Source organism: Mauremys reevesii, linkage group 2 (assembly GCF_016161935.1).
Source record: "Mauremys reevesii isolate NIE-2019 linkage group 2, ASM1616193v1, whole genome shotgun sequence".
Lineage (NCBI taxonomy): Eukaryota > Metazoa > Chordata > Testudines > Geoemydidae > Mauremys > Mauremys reevesii.
In genome coordinates this window covers 51705725-51729266 of record NC_052624.1, presented here as the reverse complement: position 1 = coordinate 51729266, position 23542 = coordinate 51705725, and the positions used below count along the sequence as shown (strand labels likewise).

Sequence of the window (23542 nt, the reverse complement as noted above, 5' to 3'; positions counted from 1 at the left end):
CATCTCAGCCAAACTTCCCAGAATTGGCGCATATGTGTATTTCTCTCATTTAGGTATAAGTTTTACTATAGTTAATTTTTCTACAGGAAAAAGATAGGAGGGGGAAAAAATTAACTACTATGGAAAAAAAATCACATCAATTTCCTTCCCTCCATGAAATAGGTAATAAAGGGAGATATACCAATCTCCTAGAACTGGAAGGGACCTTGAAAGGTCATTGAGTCCAGCCCCCTGCCTTCACTAGCAGGACCAATTTTTTTTGCCCCAGATCCCTAACTGGCCCCCTCAAGAACTGAAGCCCCTTCCTTCATGGAGGGAAGGAAATTGATGTGATCAGGCCAATGCTCAAACCACTGAGCTAGCCCTCCCAGAAGCCATTATAGCTCTATAGTTATAAAACATGCAGCAAGAAGGAGTAATGCACATTGCAAAAAAAAGTTTTAAGTTTGTTGAATCCACAAATCTGATCATTAGCTCTCTGAGGCAAGAATTGTCTTTTTGTTGTGTGTGTATACAGAACTTGACCACGGTTGTGAAATCTAGGTTCAATCATAATACAAATAATAAAATTAAAAATAAAAATTTAAATCCACAGCTCTAGTAGCATTTATAAGTTTACCATGTGGAAAATATATTATAATATATTTGATAATTAATGCAGTAGGAACTTCATGACTTACTGAAGAATCAATCTTTCACATGAAATTCAAATCAAAATGATGTTTTAAATTAAAAGAAAACAAATTAATATTAACACAATGTTGAGATTAATCCAAAACAATGTGGAAATTCCAAAGTTAAGGCTATCTGGCAAAATTAATTGGGATACCTTGCAAATTTGCCATATTTCATATTATACAATAAAAATATAAACTATAATTCATTAATGATTAATTTTAACAGATAAAGGAATAGAAAACACTATGTATATGGAATATGTCACTGGAACATTAATTTTTGAAATTTCCTGGCTTCTGAGTGGTTGAAATCTCAACCTTAACATTAGTATGCTAGCTTTTTGTATATGTTTTAACAGAATAGTAAAAAAAGGTGTGTGTGTATGAGAACAGAAAAAAAAAGGGGCTTGATCCTACAGTTCTCATGATTTTTGTACTGGGTTTTCTTCTGTGACCAACGCTGCATGGGAATGGAGGGGTTCCATCTTTTATATTACCCTTTAGCTAGCCAGAATGTGAAAGCATTTGAAGTTCACATGGCCCTTAGGTTATTAAATATTTGCATTACAGTAGTGTTCAAAGATTCTAAGATCCAGCCCAGCTGGGGTCCACACTCTACAAACACAAAGGAAGATAGGACTCCTTCCCCGAATTGCTTATGATCGCTTTTACCAGAGTACCATCTACTCTGATTTGATTTTAACAAATAGGGAGGAACTTGTTGAGAATTTGAAAGTGGAAGGCAGCTTGCAGGGCCGGATCCAGGCACCAGCTGAGCAAGCTGGTGCTTGGGGCGGCATATTCTATGGGGCGGCATTCCGCCCAAACCTAGGGCAGCACGGCTGGGTTTTTTGGGGTTTTTTTTTTTTTTGGTTTTTGGTTTGCTGCTCTGGCCGCCCTGTAGGGGGCGGCAGTGCGGAGGAGGGGAGCGCCCTGCAGCAAACTGGGCAGGGCAGCCCCTGTTCTTCCCTCTCCACCGACTGGAGTGGAGCGGAGCCCTCCAGGCAGGCGGCGCAGCGGTCGGGACCGCGGGTCAAGCGCCCCGCTGAAGCCCTGGCCGCCCCCTGCTCTCTCTCTCCCCCGCTCCCTCCCCTTCCCCCCTGCTAGACTGGGTGCGCACTCCGCTGCACGTCAGCAGCACAGGGAGTCCCCCTGCACCCTGGCTCTGGCTGCCCGGCAGGGGTTTTTTGGTTGTTTTTTTCCCCCTGCTTTGCCGCTCTGGCCATGCCCCAGGTTTTTTGTTTTGTTTTCTTTCCCTGCTTTGCCACTCCGGCTGTGCTCCAGGTTCCTCCCTACCCCCGCTTTGCTGCTCTGGCCCCGCCACAGGTTTTTCTTTTGTTTTGTTTTTTCCCCCTCCTGCTTTGCCGCTCCGGCCATGCCCCAATTTTTTTTGTTTTGTTTTGTTTTCTTTCCCTGCTTTGGCGCTCCGGCCGCGCTGCAGGTCCCTCCCCGCCACTGTTCCTGCAGTGCTGCAGGTTTTTTTGTTTGGTTGTTTTTTTCCCCTCCTGCTTTGCCGCTCCGGCCGCGCCACAAGTTTTTTTGTTTTGTTTTCTTTGCTGCTCCGGCCGCGCTGCAGATGTCCCCCCCCCCCCCCCGACTTTGCTGCTTGGGCCGCACCACAGGTTTTTTTGTTTTGTTTTGTTTTTTTCCCCTTTTGCTTTGCCGCTCCAACCCCCCCCCCCTATTTTTTTATTTTATTTATTTATTTTTTTTTGCTTGGGGCGGCAAAATAGCCAGAGCCGGCCCTGGCAGCTTGGGTGAAAGTGATCATGAAATCATAGAGTTCACAATTCTAAGGAAGGGTAGAAGGGAGTACAGCAAAATAGAGTCAATGGATTTCAGGAAGGCAGATTTTGGTAAGCTCAGAGAGCTGATAGGTAAGATCCCATGGGAATCAAGACTGAGGGGAAAAACAACTAAGGAAAGTTGGCAGTTTTTCAAAGGGACACTATTAAGGGCCCAAAACCAAGCTATTCCGCTGGGTAGGAAAGATAGAAAATGTGGTAAAAGACCACCTTGGCTTAACCAAGAGACCTTGCATGATCTAAAATATAAAAAGGAGTCTCATAAAAAATGGAAACTAGGACAAATTACAAAGGATGAATATAGGCAAGCAACACAGGAATGCAGGGGAAAGATTAGACCAAGGACAGGGTAAGCCCACTGCTCAGTGAGGAGGGAGAAACAGTAACAGGAAACTTGGAAATGGCAGAGATGCTTAATGACTTCTTTGTTTTGGTCTTCACAGAGAAGTCTGAAGGAATGCCAAACATAGTGAATGCTAATGGGAAGGGGGTAGGTTTAGAAGATAAAATAAAAAAAATGAACAAGTTAAAAATCACTTAGGAAAGTTAGATGTCTGCAAGTCACCAGAGCCTGATGAAATGTATCCTAGAATATTCAAGGAACTAATAGAGGAGGTATCTGAGCCTCTAGCTATTATCTTTGGAATATCATGGGAGAAAGGAGAGATTCCAGAAGACTGGAAAAGGGCAAATATAGTGCCCATCTATAAAAAGGGAAATAAAAACAACCCAGGAAACTACAGACCAGTTAGTTTAACTTCTGTGCCAGGGAAGATAATGGAGCAAGTGGTTAAGGAAATCATCTGCAAACACTTAGAAGGTGGACAGGTGATAGGGAATAGCCAGCATGGATTTGTAAAGAACAAATCATGTCAAACCAATCTGATAGCTTTCTTTGATAGGATAACGAGTCTTGTGGATAAGGGAGAAGCAGTGGATGTTGTATACCTAGACTTTAGTAAGGCATTTGATATGGTCTTGCATGATATTCTTATCAATAAACTAGGCAAATACAACTTAGATGGGGCTACTAGAAGGTGGGTGCATAACTGGCTGGATAACCATACTCAGAGAGTAGTTATAAATGGTTCCCAATCCTGCTGGAAAGGTATAACAAGTGGGGTTCTGTAGGGGTCTGTTTTGGGACCGGCTTGGTTCAATATCTTCATCAACGATTTAGATATTGGCATAGAAAGTACACTTATTAAGTTTGCAGACAATACCAAACTGGGAGGGATTGCAACTGCTTTGGAGGATAGGATCATAATTCAAAATGATCTGGACAAATTGGAGAAATGGTCTGAGGTAAACAGGATGAAGTTTAATAAAGACAAATGCAAAGTGCTCCACTTAGGAAGGAACAATCAGTTTCACACAAACAAAATGGGAAGAGACTGTCTAGGAAGGAGTACAGCAGAAAGGGATCTAGGGGTTATAGTGGACCACAAGCTAAATATGAGTCAACAGTGTGATGCTGTTGCAAAAAAAGCAAACGTGATTCTGGGATGCATTAACAGGTGTGTGGTGAGCAAGACATGAGAAGGCATTCTTCCACTCCACTCTGCGCTGGTTAGGCCTCAACTGGAGTATTGTGTCCAGTTCTGGGCACCACATTTCAAGAAAGATGTGGAGAAATTGGAGAAGGTCCAGAGAAGTGCAACAAGAATGATTAAAGGTCTAGAGAATATGACCTATGAAGGAAGGCTGAAAGAATTGGGTTTGTTTAGTTTGGAAAAGATAAGACTGAGAGGGGACACGATAGCAGTTTTCAGGTATCTAAAAGGATGTCATAAGGAGGAGGGAGAAAACTTGTTCATCTTAGCCCCTAAGGACAGAACAAGAAGCAATGGGCTTAAACTGCAGCAAGGGAGGTTTAGGTTAGACATTAGGAAAAAGTTCCTGTCAGGGTGGTTAGACACTGGAATAAATTGTCTGGGGAGGTTGTGGAATCTCCATCTCTGGAGATATTTAAGAGTAGGTTAGATAAATGTCTATCAGGGATGCTCTAGACAGTATTTGGACCTGCCATGAGGGCAGGGGATTGGACTCAATGACCTCTCGCGGTCCCTTCCAGTCCTAGAATCTATGAATCTTAGCTCTAATTTATCCTTGATCCCAAAGCACAGCCTCAGTTTGGTATGGATACAACATTTTCCATGCAGTCCATTATCTTTAGTACAGTGTGGTGGTTTTGACTGATTTCAGCAAATCAGTTTTGCTTGAATAAGGAGCTCAGGATTGGATACTTGGTAACTAATTTATTTGAAAATATTACTGTTCACCATATTCCTTCTAAATCTTCTTTTACTCAATTATGATGATGTTCTAAATTTCCAAATAAAATTAAAAACATGTAATTTGTCAGCATTACAGGGGGAGAGGAAATTTTGAGAGACTAAACAGTTGAGTCATAACTTTAAAAAAACCTCAAAGTCTTCACTTAAAAAAAGGATTAGTACCTAAAATGGATTATAAGAGGGAGAGGAGGAGGGGGAGAGGAAATATGTGGAAATGGATCTGCGAGTCCCCAGAAAATATAATTTTGAGGCTTAATTATTTACAATTACAATATTTTTGACTATCAAAAAGATAATCACCAGAAAATATAGTTATTAAAACAAAACATAACAAAACTTACAAATATCAGTGATCCTAGTCTATTACAATGTTGTGGTATTATAGATCATTCACTGTTTTTTGACCAGTCACCTTGAAAGTTACAGTATTTTAAAATGCACGTTTTCTGTTGATGATCTGCACTGTGGTAGTATTGGGACAATGTTGCAGTTTCGAGATAACCCTGAACAACTGGCGAGAAGGGGAAGGGAGGGAAATCTATATAACCTACATTATTAATGACTACAGACTAACCTCTTCTTATCTCCACTAACTTAAAGATGACATTGAAACTTTCAATAATGCTTGAGTTTCATTGTTTGACACCTGTAATGATTTAAAGGCATTCAAATTATATTTTCAACCTGTGACATTAAAAATAAAAACAAACATATTGAGATTATACTTTGCCTATAAAAAGGATCATGGATTTGTTCATACTATATAATGCCACATTGTGATACTATGAACAAATAATTTAATTGCTTACCTTTTAATTCAAATATACCAGATAATGGGGGAAATAACAAAACTCTTCTAAAAGCTAGACTAATAAGGTACACATTTGTTTTAGAAGGCAGGAACCAGATGAAATTGACTCCAGACAGAAATTATTAAGTATATACTTCACATAGGAGTGCAAATTGCTAATGACAATGGTGACAATAGTCTTGAAATATCCAGGGGCAGATTCTCAGCTGGTGTAAACTGTCATAGCTCCACTGAAATCAAGGTAGTTATGACAATTTATAGCAGTTGAGAACCTACCCCCAAAGTATAGATGTTGCTGCCATTTTCCAACTCAAGAGTTTAAATAGTTCTAATTTTCTATTTCATTTCCCATTCTCTTCCTCTAGCAAAACCCCCTCATCTTATTTCTTGTGATTTTTAAAGGGGTTTAATCTGAAAATAAAACAGTGCTTTCTTGTTCAAATATTACTAGAAGCCAAGCATTCTAGGTCTGTTTAAAAGGGCCAGCAAACAAAGTATAATAGCATTTTTATTTTAAATCAAAGTGTGTTACAATATAAAGCTTTTGTGGACGATAGTCTAACGGGGGAGAAAGAGAATAAAATTGAGACTGATTAACTAGTATATGATAAGTCTGATTCTCTGAGTCAGGCATAACTGGGTTTCTTTTGACTCCACCTAGTTTTCAAAACATCAGGTTGAACTTGCAAGTGAAACAGAAATAGTAGTATTCAGGAACAGAAAAGTATTTTTCTACTTTGAAGGAGTGAATTCTCTACTTATTCTTAGGCATATTCTGCATATAAAAGTGGTGCATAACTAATTTCTAAAATGAATTTGGTTTCAGATTGTAATTTCATTGGTTTTCAATTATGCCATATTTGCATAATGCAATGAATACTGCTATATGACACATCAATATTATCTAGAACTGCTGGCAACCAAAAACCTCCAGAAAAATATTTGCTTTACTTGGGTAAAAATGATGATTTTAACAATAGAAATACAGGATGAAATCCTGGCTCCTTTCAGGACTTCATACATGCTGCTTATACACAACAAGCATATAAAATAAAAATATTAATTACACATACACAAATTAATTAAAATTGGTGAAAACAATTAATCTTGCAGAATGAATCTCAATAAATATGTGGCATTCATTTATATCTTTCTCCATTTTTCTGCTAGAATAGAAAGCTCTCTGAAGAGACACCAATGTACATCCAAATATGTACAAAGATTGATGGAATGTGCTTTTAAATGTTCCTCATGTAGAATGGTTACACTGAATTTTTGCTACAAACTTTTATATTCCCTTCAAGTGCACCTGCAGCCATTCCTCTTTACAGACATGCAGTTAAGGGGGTACACACTAGGAGCCTGTTTCTTCCTTCCTCTAAAGCATTTGAAAAATGTTCCTGTTCTGACATGTACCGTTGTACTTTTGAGTTTGAGTTCTGCTTACCCTCTTTCTCTCTCACTCTCCCCAACCAAAATAAATCTGGGATCAGGCTGTAACACTTGTTGTCTAGTTTATATGGCATCCTTCTCAGTGTAGTCAATATATAGACAGTGGAATTAATTTCTAAATACAACTGAGTATAGAAAAATAACTTATTTTCTGAACTTCTAGCACTAATTTTTCAAGATCTATTTTTGTCTGCTTTGGGAAGTGAGTCTAATACTCCGGGGATTCTTAGCTTTTAACATTTTTTAATTGCCTGTACTTTGGTTATTACACAATAGATACTTTCGTCATCTAAATATAATGTATCTTTGTAAAATGTTTTAAAATATGATTTCAAACCGGTGAATGCTGATTTCTATTTGCCTTTAATTTCCTCTCAATATAAGTTCATCAGAGTGTGACAATTAATTAACTTAATTAAGCTAACTTAATTATGTTCTTTCATAGGTCAATATGTAGAGCTACTCAGATTAATAGCCGAGCTTGTAAAGTTAATCTTCTTGTATAATGCAAATGATGCCAAGTCATGTATTAAATACCTTCCCAAGTAACAGACGAAATAGGACTGAGTGTATTTTAAAGAGGGGCATAGACTGTGAAAAGGTTAAATAAAGACAAATGTCTTGGATTTGTGAAAATTTTAAACAGGAGTAATTGATTTTTTAAGTAATAATGTTCTTTCAAGAGGCCTAGTTTTATAATTCTGTAAGGCCATTTATAGCTTACACCTACATAATAAATTAACTTAAAAAGCAACATTATATGGCAACATTTCTCCAGCCACCTTGTGACCTTAATGTTTTTGTTATTTAAGAGACTACATAAAACATTGCCATTTGAGGAGATCAGATAAAAAATAAGAAACTGAAGAACAGTATTTAAAATAAGCCAAACAGTAAAATCAAACACTTAAGCCTTAAGTAATTTTCAGAGTTGCATGTGCCAAGCTGCCGTGCATTCCTGTTTATTCTGACAGAAGCAATCACTTTGTCATGCAAAAGGCAACACTTTCTCCTTTTTATTGATAACATTTCTTCTTAAAATAATCAAGAACCCAAGTAAACACATATCAAATATAATATATTGCTAATTTCCTTTGTTATGAAAATGGAAAAGTATTAATGGGAAACCAAGTCATTAGACTACCACAAACACCTATCATAAAGAAATAGGACACAAGACTTATTTTCACCTTTTGAATACCAGGTAAACTGGATAGATAAATAACCTCTGCATTAGTTTGGAACACAGGCCTGTCGGTAGGAGCCTGCACCCTCACCTGAATAGCCAGATCACAGATAACTGACAACTAAGTTTCAGGTTTAAGACCTCATTAGAATGTATCTGACTTTTGTATAAACTCAGGAAAATAGTTTAAGTGCACAGCAATCACAGTGTGATAATTTATTACAATTTTTAAATACATTAGCCATCAAAGAAGAGAAAGAAAAAAGGTAACAGCAGTGTTCCATGGGGCATGATTTGGACAGGAGTATATAAGCTGAGGAAAAAACTCCAAAGGAAAGTGGCAGAAGCACCATCACTTAAATCTTTTTAAACTAAACTAGATAAAATCCTAGAAAAAGTACTGCAGAGAACAAGCCTGCATTACCCAGGAGATGACCTGGATAATCTAATATGTCTTTTCCACCTCTAAATTCTATGCTGCTACAAATCACTGTTCTTGCTATGCCACATACAACAGACACTCTGAAATTCAATACAAGTGGTTCACAGGTTTTGTACAGGCCCTCTGCACAGGAGTGAATTTGTATAAGTGTGGCTAAGGATGTAATTAGAAAATAATGTATTTACACAGATATAACTAAGGACACAATCTGGCCTGCAGAAGTTTTATTACTAGTGATGAAAACTAAGAAGGAAAGAACCTCACTTGACTTTCAGATGTCAGGTTGAGTTCACTAGGTTGGCAGTTTAAGAAAGAATCATCTCTATTTGTAAACTGAACAAGTTTAATATGGAGAGGCTCAGTCACAATCACCAGGTAACCTCACAGTCACTCTTCAGAGTAGGATAATGCTTTAAATAAAAGAACAACAAAACCGAAGTGTACAAGGGTAAATAGGTAGTCCAAGCCACGCTATGTGGATAACTCTATTTTATTTCCAATTAACTTCATCTAAGAGACAACAAAATATTTATAGTTGAAATACCACCAACAGTCTACTATAATTCTTCTCTTACAGGTGTTTAAGTTGATAGCTGCAGGAAACCGAAGGAAAATATTGCACTATCTTTGAAGTAAGAAAAAAAATGAAAGCATCTGGTCTATTTACAAGGGCAAGAGTCAAGGTACTGTACTGCGTATGCTGCTTAACATTTTCTTGCATGTCCTTGTGTGCATGAATTATTTTTGCCCCTTCCGATTGTTTATTCTTCATAACCTACTGGTGGCACTTGAATTATTTTCTGACATTCATATGACAGATATTTATAAAAATAATACAGTTATTTAGTGTCTTTCTGGTATTACTGAGGTTAGAGGATGGAGAAGGTATAAGAAAAGTATTGCTACACATTTTGCCATAGCATTCCTTTTAATTCAGTGGGAATATAAACAAGTCACATTTCACTTTGTTTAAAGGCAAAAAGCCTATGCAATAAAATAAGATTGGATATTAGGCTCTGCTGATTAAGTTGACAGGTTTGGGTTTTTTGAAAGCTCTTTTAATGCAAGCTTTAGAATCTACTGAAGCTCCAAGAGGCAATGGGACTTGGAAAACAATTTTTTATTTAAAGATCAAGGGGTGGAGAGTAGTGAAAAACAAAAGAAAACGTCAGCTGCCATTTATGGTCATAAAAATAAGGGACATTCCCTTTGCTCATATTTGAAATAATGTAGAAGTCTCCTCTAGCCTTTAGAAGACAAATGGAATTATTTTAATGGCTGGCAAGACTCTTGTCAACATCTATAATCCTTTTAAACTACCTGTAGAGTACTTATGAGTAATAGCAGTTGACTTAAGTACAAAACACATCTTTCCCCATAAAACAGAGCACTATACTACAACAGTGAATTACTGATGGAAAAAGGCTACACTCTATCCAGATATGCCGTGAGCAATGAATACCTAATAGTTCAGAAACAGATTAATGGGCATGTATTTTCATTTTTTCTTAGCTCAGTATCTCGAGGCTTTGTTCAGTTTTGGTAGTTTTAGCACTGCAGTCAGAAAGCAAATCAGATACAAAGGCTATATGCATGCTTGCATGCTACAATATCATCATTCTACATTTTACCTAGAGGCTCAAAAACATACTTTTTGCATCAGAGCTAAATGCCATGAACTCGTAATATTCTGGTGGTTGAATAAAACGAAAAGCTTAGCATGGCATTTTATCTGAATTGGTATTGCTTTCCTAACACATACATGCAGGAAGAAGAGCTCTGTAAGCCTCTAGGCCCACACTAGTACAATGTGATAAATTGATTTGCTTCAGGATTGTCAAAAGAAGCTATTAAACATACCTCATTTGTTTCTATTTTACTTTCAATTGAAGAATGAGATATTTTAATGTGATTTTTTCTGAGGCCTGGGTTTAAAGGAACCAACAGACAAAGACAGGATTTTCTTCTTATTCAGCAGCTTATTAAAAACAAAGTGTACCAAGTGAAGTTTGAAGTGATTAGGTTGATAAAATTCCTGTATTAAACACTATCATTGCAAGAACTCCATGAAAGATAACACACATCAGAATACAATTTAATGGAAAGCAAATATTATTCCCAATTCTCTAGGAGAATGATGATTAAGCAATGCTGAAGTTAAGGTTGCACACATAAATTCTTCCCCTCTTGTGTACACATTGAAATATTGTCTTTAATTACACTATCACATACTGTTAGGCCTGAATAAAGATGTAGCACAAAACCAGTTATGCCAACCTGACTGAAGTCAGGTTAACAGAGGTTTCTGGGTAATCCCAGCGTGGAAAAATACTGAGAAGCAGCATGTTTCACAAAGCCCTGGGAAAAAGTGAGGTAAGTGAGGGAATTGCATAGTACCTGGCATAGTACCAGCTGCGCTGTGTTATGAACAGTGTTTGAAGAACTGATAGGGAGTCAGCCTCTCTGTATTCACTCCCTGTTTCTGTCTTAGGTCCGTTCTTAACTCCTGTCTTCCAGTTTCTGGTGCTTGGCAACCATGCTGATAAGAAAGTTGCTGGGGCATCACGACTTGCTTACATTATAAAAGAAGACAGATGTGCTTTGTTATTAGGGTTTGTTACTAACCAAAGATGGGTGGGATATGGAAATGAATAATTTGTGATGCAACGGAACTGTCTATATAACCTATACTTAGTTGTAAAAGAGCTGGCTGGTTCTCTTCGGAGAGGAGCTGCTCTCTATTGACGCGTGCACTTGTCAATAAAGAGCTTTTGATCGGACCTTGCTGGTGTTGCCTGTCTCTCTGCGGTCAGACAACGAACTTCGCTGTCGGGGTTAGAGTCCCTGACAATACTTTTTCTCAAACAACAGAACATAATCAAACATTATCTAAATACCTCAGCCATAAGTGATTAGCCAGTTTACTTTGAAGTAAATTTAGCTATCCATGCAACTACTGCCATCACTCCTAATGAGTTTTGCCAAAAATCTACTGAACAAAACCTGATTTTCAAACTCAAGACAGTGAAATCAAAACCAATTTCTTCGGGGCTAAGACTAGCGAAAGGTTATTTCCATGTCAACCAAACTTTAAAATGTCAGGTGTATCAGCACAAGGACTATTCAACATCAGGATGCAAGAATTCTTTTTTAAGAGAAAAGTATATTTTGGCCTGTATTTCTGTTAAACATTTGGAAAATAGCCCTGCTTCAGTCAGTTCGGTGTAATTCTGTGGACTATTGAATTTAGTGTGCAGCTAGGTTAGGCATACTTGCATGCATAATATAGCCATCCTAAGATGTGCATTTTGTGGGTTTAATAAAAAATTCTACTGTGCATGCTTACTACACGAATTATAAAGATATGACCTAATTTGGCAGCTGGATCTGCCCGCATAAAATCCTGCTGAAGTCAACTTGGCTCCACATGGGTGCAAAGGTCTACTACCCATGCAGATCAGCTTGCAGGATCTGTTGAATCCAAATTGGTTTTGCTCAAAACAATGAAAGGCACTACTCCTCAAAAAGGACCATTTCCATCCCATATTTCATCCTTTAAACCTCAGCCATGTGGACTGTAGGCCAGTCACTATATATAAAATGAGAAAAGTGCCATTTCCCCACTTTCCTCACATAAAAGCAGCTGAACTATAATTGCTCCAACCTTAAAAGAAAAAAGAAAGCTGTCATGCAGAGAATAAGCATGAGCATATTCAGCAAGTTACAGGTGAGTGAAAATGAAGTCTAGTGTTATAATGGAAACTGTTATATAACCTTAACTCCAGAAGCTCTTCACTATAATAAAGCAGAAAACTTCTTATGTGTTTAGTATGGATTTTGTGAGTGATATGGATGTTGTGAGTACAACAGTATTATAAAACAACTACACATTTTAGATTATTTTATTCAGAAGTGCGTAAGTGTTGAAAGTACAGAAACAACATATTCTTCTAACTTAATGCATGATACCGTAACGCAGTTTTTTTTAACTACAATGTTTCTGCATCCCATGTACTCTAATCTGCAGTAACTGCCTTAGTCCCTCATGTCATACAAATAACAGGCAAAAGCACCAAACTGCAAAGACGTTATTAATTTTTAATGATTATTTGTGTTATGGTAGTGTTCCAAGCCCTAAATAAGGTTCAGAGCTCTTTATTATCTATGCACTGTAAACATATATGTGGACATGGTCACTACCACAAAGAGATTACAATCTAATTTGAAACAAGACATGAATATAGTAAAGATCATGAGTGAAGGAGGGTAGGATGGGAGCAGATCCCACCTTGTCCTTCTATTCACCAAGGGTGAAGCTCTTTTAGCAATCAGAGAGAAAGGGAAGCTAGGAATTTTGCTGTGAGTTCTGTTAACAAAAACAAAACCAATAAAATAACACGCTCACAGAAAACTACTCTGATAGTCCAACTGAAGCCACACACACTACGAACAAATATTAGAATTAGCAATAAATTACAGACAATTCCCAAGAATATTGGATTCAGATTGGTGTATCTGAGACAAAGACACATCACTGGCAGACGAAAATTCTAGTTTATAGAAACTAATCTGTAACTTTTAGGCTGGGATGTTTCACCGTTTGTATTCACCATGAACTGTTTTCCTCCTGCCTCCCTCAATTCTGACATCCCTCTTTTTGATCACCATCTTCATTACTTCTCACTTGCTCTCCCCCAGCTCCTGTTAATGCCATACTTTTGAAACCTTCAGTCTATTAAACATTCTGACTTCTCTATTTCCCTCTCCTATTTCCATCTCTTTGGGTGATTACATGTTTTTTTACCTAACTGTATTCCTATCAGCACTTCACGGGCCACGTTCGGATGGGACACAAATTATGGTATATATTATTCCTTGATAAAATGGTATATGTCACTCTCAGTATTAGCTGGTGTAATTTACACAGTGACAGTGTTATAGTGACAAAAGTCAACTGAAAGGATTGTTAATGAAGGTGTAAGATAAAGCAGTGCTTCTCAGACATGTTTCCAGTTAGAAACAATTCTATGATTCTAAGGCCTTCCATGTGTAATTCACATTAATTTGCATTCATGATGAGTTACCAATGTACAACTGACACCAATTATATCCTGGTGTGGGCTTGGAATTAGGCAAGATACTGTTGTTCCTCTCCTCTACCACTCAAAGTCCCCTGTAAACCCAACCCTAACTCTCTCCCTGTCTCACCTCTCTGTAGTTTTGCTTATGCTATAGTGAGCATCTTTGAAGACAGTCTCATTCCCTCACAGGCTGCCTATATGTTTGTCCTTCCCTTGTTCAGCTGACTAAACAATATAATCCTCAATTAGTCCTAAAGCCTTAACATCATTCCTCTGTCTTCCATCCCTCTCCTTGAACTCGCTAGGGTCCCCCTCCCCAGAATGTCAGACTTTTTCAAGGACAAAATTCATATAGTTATCCATCTTTCCCTTCTTTTTCTTTTTTCCTCTTCCTCTCTCTGTCATCATTCACTCCTTTCTCTGAAACCCATCTTTCCCATCCCATCCACCGCTAATCTCATGACATGTACTCTTAATCTTGACCTCTCCATTGGAGATAAGTGCCGGAGAAACATCCAGAAACTGTGCCAGAATCAGTGCCAATCACTGGAGTAAATTGGCAAAGCCAGAAATTAGGAGCCAGAATTTATGAATATTAATAGACCAAGCTATTCTCTGCTATTCAGAGCATTATATAGAATTATTAGTAATAATCTGTATTATATTGTCCTGAGATCTGGGGGTGAGACCACTTAGGTGGGATAAACTGACTATCATAATTTAAGATCTAAAAGTAATGGTATTGCCACAAAATAAATGGGGTAAACTGGTGATCTCACTTAAGAGGGAATGGTAATAATCACTGAATGTCCTGTGGTAAAGAACTCTGTTCTTTTTTGCTGGACATAGTGACAAGACTATAAGGGAGAGCAGGATGTTCCAGAAGATATTAAAATAGCTCTAAAAATAGCACCGGGAGACTAAAGAAAGGGCCCAACATTAGAGGAACCATATTTCCATTGATAATGAACGGCAAAAATTCTATGTCTTTCTTTATGAGGACTCTAGCCAGAAGAACACAGAAAGGAGTAGGACTAGTTTCAAGATAATGACTACTTCATTTGATGATGTTTCCTGACAGGTCTATAGTAAGGAAAGGAATAATCTAAGGCCTGGTCTACACTACGCGTTTATACCGAATTTAGTAGCGTTAAACCGATTTAACCCTGCACCTGTCCACACAACGAAGCCCTTTATATCGATATAAAGGGCTCTTAAAACTGATTTCTGTACTCCTACCCGACGAGGGGAGTAGCGCTGAAATCGGTATTGCCATGTCGGATTAGGGTTAGTGTGGCCGCAATTCGACAGTATTGGCCTCCGGACGGTATCCCACAGTGCACCATTGTGACTGCTCTGGAAAACAATCTGAACTTGGATGCACTGGCCAGGTAGACAGGAAAAGCCCCGCGAACTTTTGAATTTCATTTCCTGTTTGCCCAGCGTGGAGCTCTGATCAGCACGAGTGGCGATGCAGTCTCAAATCCAAAAAGAGCTCCAGCATGGACCGTATGGGAGATACTGGATCTGATCGCTGTATGGGGAGATGAATCTGTTCTATCAGAGCTCCGTTACAGAAGACGAAATGCCAAAGCATTTGAAAAAATCTCCAGGCTATGATAGACAGAGGCCACAGCAGGGACTCAGCACAGTGCTGCGTGACAAGCATAACGGAAAGCCAAAGAATCAAATGGACGCTCATGGAAGGAGGGAGGGGGGACTGAGGACTCCAGCTATCCCACAGTCCCCGCAGTCTCCGAAAAGCATTTGCATTCTTGGCTGAGCTCCCAATGCCTGAAGGGTCAAAAACATTTTCCCGGGTGGTTCAGGGTATATGTCGTCAATTTATCCCCTTCCCCCCCCCGCCCGAAAGAAAAGGGGAAAAAAATTGTTTCTCGTCTTTTTTAATGTCACCCTATGTCTACTGCATGCTGCAGGTAGATGGGGTGCTGCAGCACTGAACAGCAGCATCCCCTCCCCTCCCCGGTGGCAGACGGTGCAAAATGACTGATATCCGTCGTCATCATCATCCTGTGAGTGCTCCTGGCTGGCCTCGGTGAGGTCGGCCAGGGGCGCCTGGGCAAAAATGGGAATGACTCCTTGTCATTCCTGGCAGACGGTACAAAAGGCTTGGTAGCAGCTTCATAGCAGCTGGAGGCTGAGCTCCATCAGCCACCCCCCTTTCATGTCTAATGAAGATTCTGTACTGCCTGGACTATCATAGCAGCAGGAGGCTGCCTCCCGCTCATTTGATCTCTCTAAAAAGTCAGTGTTTCTTATTCCTGCATTCTTTATTACTTCATCACACAAATGGGGGGACACTGCCACGGTAGCCCAGGAGGGTTGGGGGAGGAGGGAAGCAACGGGTGGGGTTGTTGCAGGGGCACCCCCTAGAATGGCATGCAGCTCATCATTTCTGCAGGGATCTCTGGGGCTCTGACCCGGAGCGGCTGTGCTCTCTGGTTCTCTAGTACACTTGCCCCATATTCTAGGCAGGACTGACTCTATTTTTAGACAAAACATAAAGAAGGGAATGACCTGGGGAGTCATTCCCATTTTTGTCCATGTGCCCCCGGCCGACCTCAGCGAGGCCAGCCAGGAGCACCCATGACAGCAGCAGATGGTACAAAAGGACTGATAACTGTCATCGCCAATTTCCAATTGCAAACGGTACAAAATGACTGATAAACGTCATCAACAATTTCCAATTGCAGACGGTACAAAAGGATTGATAACCGTCATCTCATCACCAGTTTCCAATTGCAGACGGTGCTATAGCTGGTAACCGTCTCTGCTACCTTGCAAAGGCAAATGAATGCTGCTGTGTAGCACTGCAGTACCACGTCTGTCAGCAGCATCCAGTACACATACGGTGACAGTGACAAAAGGCTAAACGGGCTGCATGGTTGCCATGCTATGGTTGCCATGGTCTGCCAGGGCAATCCAGGGAAAAAGGGTGCAAAATGATTGTCTGACGTTGCTTTCACGGAGGAAGGATTGAGTGACGACATTTACCCAGAATCACCCGCGACACTGTTTTTGCATTGGGATCTCAACCCAGAATTCCAATGGGCGGGGGAGACTGCGGGAACTATGGGATAGCTACAGGATAGCTACTCACAGTGCAACGCTCCGGAAATCGATGCTAGCCTCGGTACATGGACACACACTGCCGAAATAATGTGCTTAGTGTGGCCATGTGCACTCGACTTTATACAATTTGTTTTAAAAAACGGTTTCTGTAAAATCGGAATAATTCCGTAGTGTAGACATACCCTAAATCTCTTAGGGGCTTTGGGGAAATAGAAAATTAAGGCTTCTCCTCATGGGCTGAGGTGGTACCCCTATTTCAATAAGACAGTTTGAAATTGAAAACAGTCATCCCCTAAAAAGATGTTTCCCAGTATAGGAGAGGGTCAGGATTTCAAATTTTACAGAAAGCCTACCTCCCCTGTTATGGAACGGTACCCATGATGTAGATTCAGAGACAGAATGAGTCTTGGGACACATTATGGAGTTCAGTCACAAGTTGGCACCTGCAGTGTGGACTTTGATGCTGTCCTTTTAGAGGTGCTGAGGGTTCACTCAACTGCTGTCTTTTGTAACATTTTAGCAACATTTCTATAATTTGTCATGCCATAAAAATCACATAGAAAGAGAGAACAGAAATGCCAAGTTGTCAGCCACATAATCAAAGAACCTTTTAAGAACTCTATCTACGGTACATTCTTTCGTAGGGAAAATCAAATAATGGCATTCAATAGGTAGGGAGGATTTTCTATCCAAGCGGGAGCTACTGCTGAGCTGACTTTAGGGACTGAGGACCAAGGCTTTATCATAGCTGGACTATCATAGCAGCAGGAGGCTGCCTCCCGCTCATTTGATCTCTCTAAAAAGTCAGTGTTTCTTATTCCTGCATTCTTTATTACTTCATCACACAAATGGGGGGACACTGCCACGGTAGTCTGGGGAGCCTGGCCATATGAATAGACCATGCACATAGTATGTGGTGCCATCCAGGTGTTCTTAATGAGGGCTAAAACAGATTCCTTTCCTTACAAATGAGGGGGAAGTTCCCTTCAGATCATGGCCAACGTAACCTAGCCAAGTTTACTTCTGAGAAGTTTGGTAATATCTTTACATAAACAAAAATCTTCTAATAACCAGAGTCCATTTCTTCTGACTTCCCCAGGGTTTGAAGGAATTCTTGCTGCCATGAATGTATGAGAAATAAGGAATGAGCAAAATATTGTCAAGTATTCCTGGAAAGCCCAGTCATTCATTATGAGAGTCTCAGTTAACAGTAGACAGAATGGTCTTAGCTAATGGACATCATTGGTTGAGGCCCTAGGCATTGCAGCAGGGCTTAGGTCTTAGGTGCCAGGGACACAGTGTGGAAGGGTCAGCCTGACCTCTAGCTTTAACAAAGGCTTTGATATAAGTAAAGTTAAGACCAGGCATGAAAAATTGCAGTAAACCTATATACCCAACATAAATTTAGGAATAGAATAGACACAGAATGTCCTACCTCTTCTGGATGTTTCTGTGCCACCGCTACCAGCTCTTCAGAGCTGCTTCTTGAGGTAGAGGGTACCACATTACCTGGGGCCTCTGAGACCACTTCATTTGACGGTTCGGAGTCCTGAGGGCAACAGAGACAAATAGACCCCTCAGAAGTGTATTGAAGTGGTACTCCACGAAAGAGAGACTTTTTAGAGGTACTGTGGTCTGAACACAGGCATGAAAGTCCGAAACTCCTAAGTCCTAAACACCTTCTGACCTGGGCAAGTCATTTAACTTCTGTCTCAGTTTTTTCCAGCTATAAAATGGGGGTATTACATACCTTATACAGGGTATTGTAAGAATTAGTAAAAGTTTGTACATATTTGAAGATATACAGTTCTATATTAGTATTAGTATTATCTTCTCTCCTGCCTTCACCTTCCTTTCATGTGGAAAGGAAAAAATAATTTTCTTCTGAATTGAATGAGTAGAGGCATGATTCTGCAATCAGCTGGGAGCAAGGCAGAACAAGAACTGAAAAACAAGGCACTTAAGAGGTAATTATTAAGTATTGCTTAAGTTTTCAAACACAATATGACTAGTACTTCCACCTACCAGTGAAGCAGAGAACTTGCCAATTGCATCCTAGTTGCTTGTATTATTTAAAGCTTAATTACACCTATTTAAGCATTAGAGAAAACAGACACGAGTACACTAATAACCATAGGTGTTTTGACAATCAATAAATACCATTAAGGACAGAATTTGTCACTACTGAGTTTGATCCAAAAATTCCCTGGGAGGTGTGCTTCACTTATATTAAGTTTGAATTTGGCCCAATAGAGTTAGATAGGTGTAACTGAAAAGAGAATCTGGTCCATTTCATTTTCCTTTTGTTTTTAATGAATGCTCTCAAATCTAGCACTAGATCCAATAAACATTTCACCTACTGTATAATCCATGTCATCCAAACCCCATGCAAATCTGTTTTGTGGCTCATTGAAAGCTGATGTAGAACATAAAACTGTGCAAAGTTCTTACTGAATCAGTCCATCAGATGCTTTAACAATACAGTATTATTATGAGCCAATGCACAAGTGATGCAATAAACACAGAAAGATGCTGAAAATATAAAATATAAAGTAGGAAGATAAAACAGATATTAAAGTACAAAAAGAAAAAATGTCAAAAGGACTTGGGTATCACATGTTTTATCCACTCAACAGTCTCAGGATCAGCAGTGTGGAGTCTGGATAGACTAGCATGAGATGAGCAGTCATTTAATAGATGTGCAGGATCCTCAACTGCAGCTACAAAGGGCGGTTCCTGAGTCCCTGGGTGTGGTCATTTGCCACACACCTCACCAACCAGTTAAGCCTGCATCAGAGTGGCATGGCAGTTTGAAGCCAGGCAGTCTCTTATGAGGCTGAATGATGAGGAAGGAGATTTTTACAGACTGAGCAGCTTGTTCCCATTCTGTTTGGCAGCATCCGCCATAGATATGGTTGGTATCGTAGTCTAGATAGGTCTTCCGCTGATGAGTCAGTGGCAAGGCATTTCCTATATATATTTGAAAAGTGGAAATTGTAGCATTTCCTGGATTTTGTCAAGGAATTTCTTTGCTGCAATATAACCCTGGATGTTAGGAGGCAGGATATTAGAGAGGACTGGTAGCCAGTGAAACTTTTTTTGGTGCCATAGGTTCTGTTATTCTCATTGTTTGATTCAATTTTACATCAAATAACTGTGTAGGGAATGTAACCACACAGGAGCACATACTCTCCAACTAAGCAGTGATCTAGCACTGAGTTACACAGTGTTTACGCAATTCCTCAGTCGAGACCCCATGCTTATTTAAGAGGCCATTTCTGCATGTAATCTTCTGATTAACCTTGGTGAGATGGTCCTTGTAGGTGAGTTACTCCTACATATAATGGTTTTGGGCCATGTGTCTGTCATTCTCCATTCAAGAAGATATTGAGTTCTCGATGTCGTGGCATGGTTGAGATGGAAGCATGACAACACTGTATTTGACCCACTGGGCTTACGTCTCCACTTCTTGCATTAGCTACTGATTGCTGCCATATTCTGATTTAGGATGTCCTCAAACTTTTTGAAATCTCTCTCTCTCGTGAAGCAAAGTAGATGTAATCTTCATATTGAATGGCCTTGAAATTGTTGGAGGCAGGTCATTCATAAATATATTGAAAAAAGAGAAAGAACATATCGCTGAGGGAGTCTGTTTTTCTGAGTCCTTCAGCTTCCTTGACTATGGGATGCTGTTCCAGAAAGAAGGTCTGCTGGGAGGAGATGGGGCCCACCTGACCAAGAAGGGGAAGAGCATATTCATGTACTGACTTGGCAACATAGTGAGGAGGGCTTTAAACTAGGTTCAAAGGGGGCAGGTGACAAAAGCCAACAGCTAATCATAAACAGAGGTTTAACTGTTGGGCAGGGGGACATGGAAAATTACAATATGGTTATAGGAGCAACAAGAGGGAAATAAGTGGGGGAATGTGCTCATCATCTTACATGTCTATACACAAATGCAAGGAGTATATGGAATAAACAGGAAGAACTGGAAGCATTAGTGCAGGGGTCGGCAACCTTTCAGAAGTGGTGTGCCGAGTCTTCATTTATTCACTCTCATTTAAGGTTCCGCGTGCCCGTAAGACATTTTAACGTTTTTAGAAGGTCTCTTTCTATTAGTCTATAATATATAACTAAACTATTCTTGTATGTAAAGTAAATAAGGTCTTTAAAATGTTTAAGAAGCTTCATTTAAAATTAAATTAAAATGCAAAGCACCCCGGACCGGTGGCCAGGACCCGGGCAGTGTGAGTGCCACTGAAAATCAGCTCGCGTGCCGCCTTTGGCACCCGTGCCATAGGTTGCCTACCCTTGCATTAGTGCATAAGCTAAATAATGACTAAACTGGTGTCACAGAGTTTTGATGGAATATGTCTCATGACTAGAATATTGGTTTATTCAGGAAGGGGAAAAACAGAGGTGGCACTATATATATATATATATATATATCAAGAAGATATACTTGTGCTGAGGTCCAGAAGGAGGCGAGAGGCAGACCAGTTGAAAGTTTCTGGGTAAAGATAGAAGGGGTAAAAAATAGGGGTGATATTAAGGTAGGTGTGCACTATAAAACATCAATTTAGGAAGAAGAGGTGGACGAGGCATTTCTAGAATAAACAACTGAAATATTCAAAAAAAAAGACCAGGTAGTAGTAGGGGAATTTAACTACATAGACATCTGTTGAAAAGTAACATGGCAAAACACCGCATTCCAGTAAGTTCTTACTATGTATTGAGGACAACTTTTTTCTTTGAGAAAAGGGAGAAGTAACCCAGGGGACAGCCAATTAAGACTTGCTTGTGATCAATGGGGACTAATTGGTAGCAAATCTGAAGGTGGAAAGCAGTTTGGGTGAAACTGATCATGAAATGATAGATTCTAGACAGATATATAAGAACATAAAAACGTCCGTACTGGGTCAGACCAAAGGTCCATCTAGCCCAGTATCTGTCTACTGACAGTGGCCAATGCCAGGTGCCCCAGAGGGAGTGAAGCTAACAGGCAATGATCAAGTGATCTCTCTCCTGCCATCCATCTCCATCCTCTGACGAACAGAGGCTAAGGACACCATTCTTACCCATCCTAGCTAATAGCCATTTATGGACTTAGCCACCATGAATTTATCCAGTCCCCTTTTAAACACTGTTATAGTCCTAGCCTCCACAACCTCCTCAGGTAAGGAGTTCCACAAGTTGACTGTGCGCTGCGTGAAGAAGAACTTCCTTTTATTTGTTTTAAACCTGCTGCCTGTTAATTTCATTTGGTGACTCCTAGTTTTTGTATTATGGGAATAAGTAAATAACTTTTCCTTATCCACTTTCTCAACATCACTCATGATTTTATATACCTCTATCATATCCCCCCTTAGTCTTCTCTTTTCCAAGCTGAAGAGTCCTAGCCTCTTTAATCTTTCCTCGTATGGGACCCTCTCCAAACCCCTAATCATTTTAGTTGCCCTTTTCTGAACCTTTTCTAGTGCTAGAATATCTTTTTTGAGGTGAGGAGACCACATCTGTACACAGTACTTGAGATGTGGGCGTACCATGGATTTATATAAGGGCAACAATACGGTATATTCTCAGTCTTATTCTCTATCCCCTTTTTAATGATTCCTAACATCCTGCTTTTTTGACCGCCTCTGCACACTGCGTGGACATCTTCAGAGAACTATCCATGATGACTCCAAGATCTTTTTCCTGACTCGTTGTAGCTAAATTAGCCCCCATCATGTTGTATGTATAGTTGGGGTTATTTTTTCCAATGTGCATTACTTTACATTTATCCACATTAAATTTCATTTGCCATTTAGTTGCCCAATCACTTAGTTTTGTGAGATCTTTTTGAAGTTCTTCACAATCTGCTTTGGTCTTAACTATCTTGAGTAGTTTAGTATCATCTGCAAACATTGCCACCTCACTGTTTACCCCTTTCTCCAGATCATTTATGAATAAATTGAATAGGATTGGTCCTAGGACTGACCCTTGGGGAACACCACTAGTTACCCCTCTCCATTCTGAGAATTTACCATTAATTCCTACCCTTTGTTCCCTGTCCTTTAACCAGATCTCAATCCATGAAAGGACCTTCCCTTTTATCCCATGACAGCTTAATTTATGTAAGAGCCTTTGGTGAAGGATCTTGTCAAAGACTTTCTGGAAATCTAAGTACACTATGTCCACCGGATCCCCCTTGTCCACATGTTTGTTGACCCCTTCAAAGAACTCTAATAGATTAGTAAGACACGATTTCCCTTTACAGAAACCATGTTGACTATTGCTCAACAGTTTATGTTTTTCTATGTGTCTGACAATTTTATTCTTAACTATTGTTTCAACTAATTTGCCCGGTACCAACGTTAGACTTACCGGTCTGTAATTGCCGGGATCACCCCTAGAGCCCTTTTTAAATATTGGCGTTACATTAGCTAACTTCCAGTCATTGGGTACCGAAGCCGATTTAAAGGACAGGTTACAAACCTTAGTTAATAGTTCCGCAACTTCACATTTGAGTTCTTTCAGAACTCTTGGGTGAATGCCATCTGGTCCCGGTGACTTGTTAATGTTGAGTTTATCAATTAATTCCAAAACCTCCTCTAGTGACACTTCAATCTGTGACAGTTCCTCAGATTTGTCACCTACAAAAGCCAGCTCAGGTTTGGGAACCTCCCTAACATCCTCAGCCATGAAGACTGCAGCAA

At 39.7% G+C, this 23542-nt stretch overlaps 1 protein-coding gene across 3 annotated transcripts in view; it reads right to left on the bottom strand.

The window, feature by feature from the left end:
* Positions 1-23542, bottom strand: part of PHF14 (PHD finger protein 14) — a 288520-nt gene that overhangs the window by 29029 nt on the left and 235949 nt on the right. For 2 of the 3 annotated variants that reach the window (XM_039523432.1, XM_039523433.1), the window contains exon 18: positions 18280-18393. The exons of the other annotated variant lie outside the window; for it this stretch is intronic. In XM_039523432.1, the coding sequence (XP_039379366.1) occupies positions 18280-18393 (114 nt within the window). The remainder of the gene's footprint in view (positions 1-18279; positions 18394-23542) is intronic. 3 annotated transcript variants of the gene reach the window in all.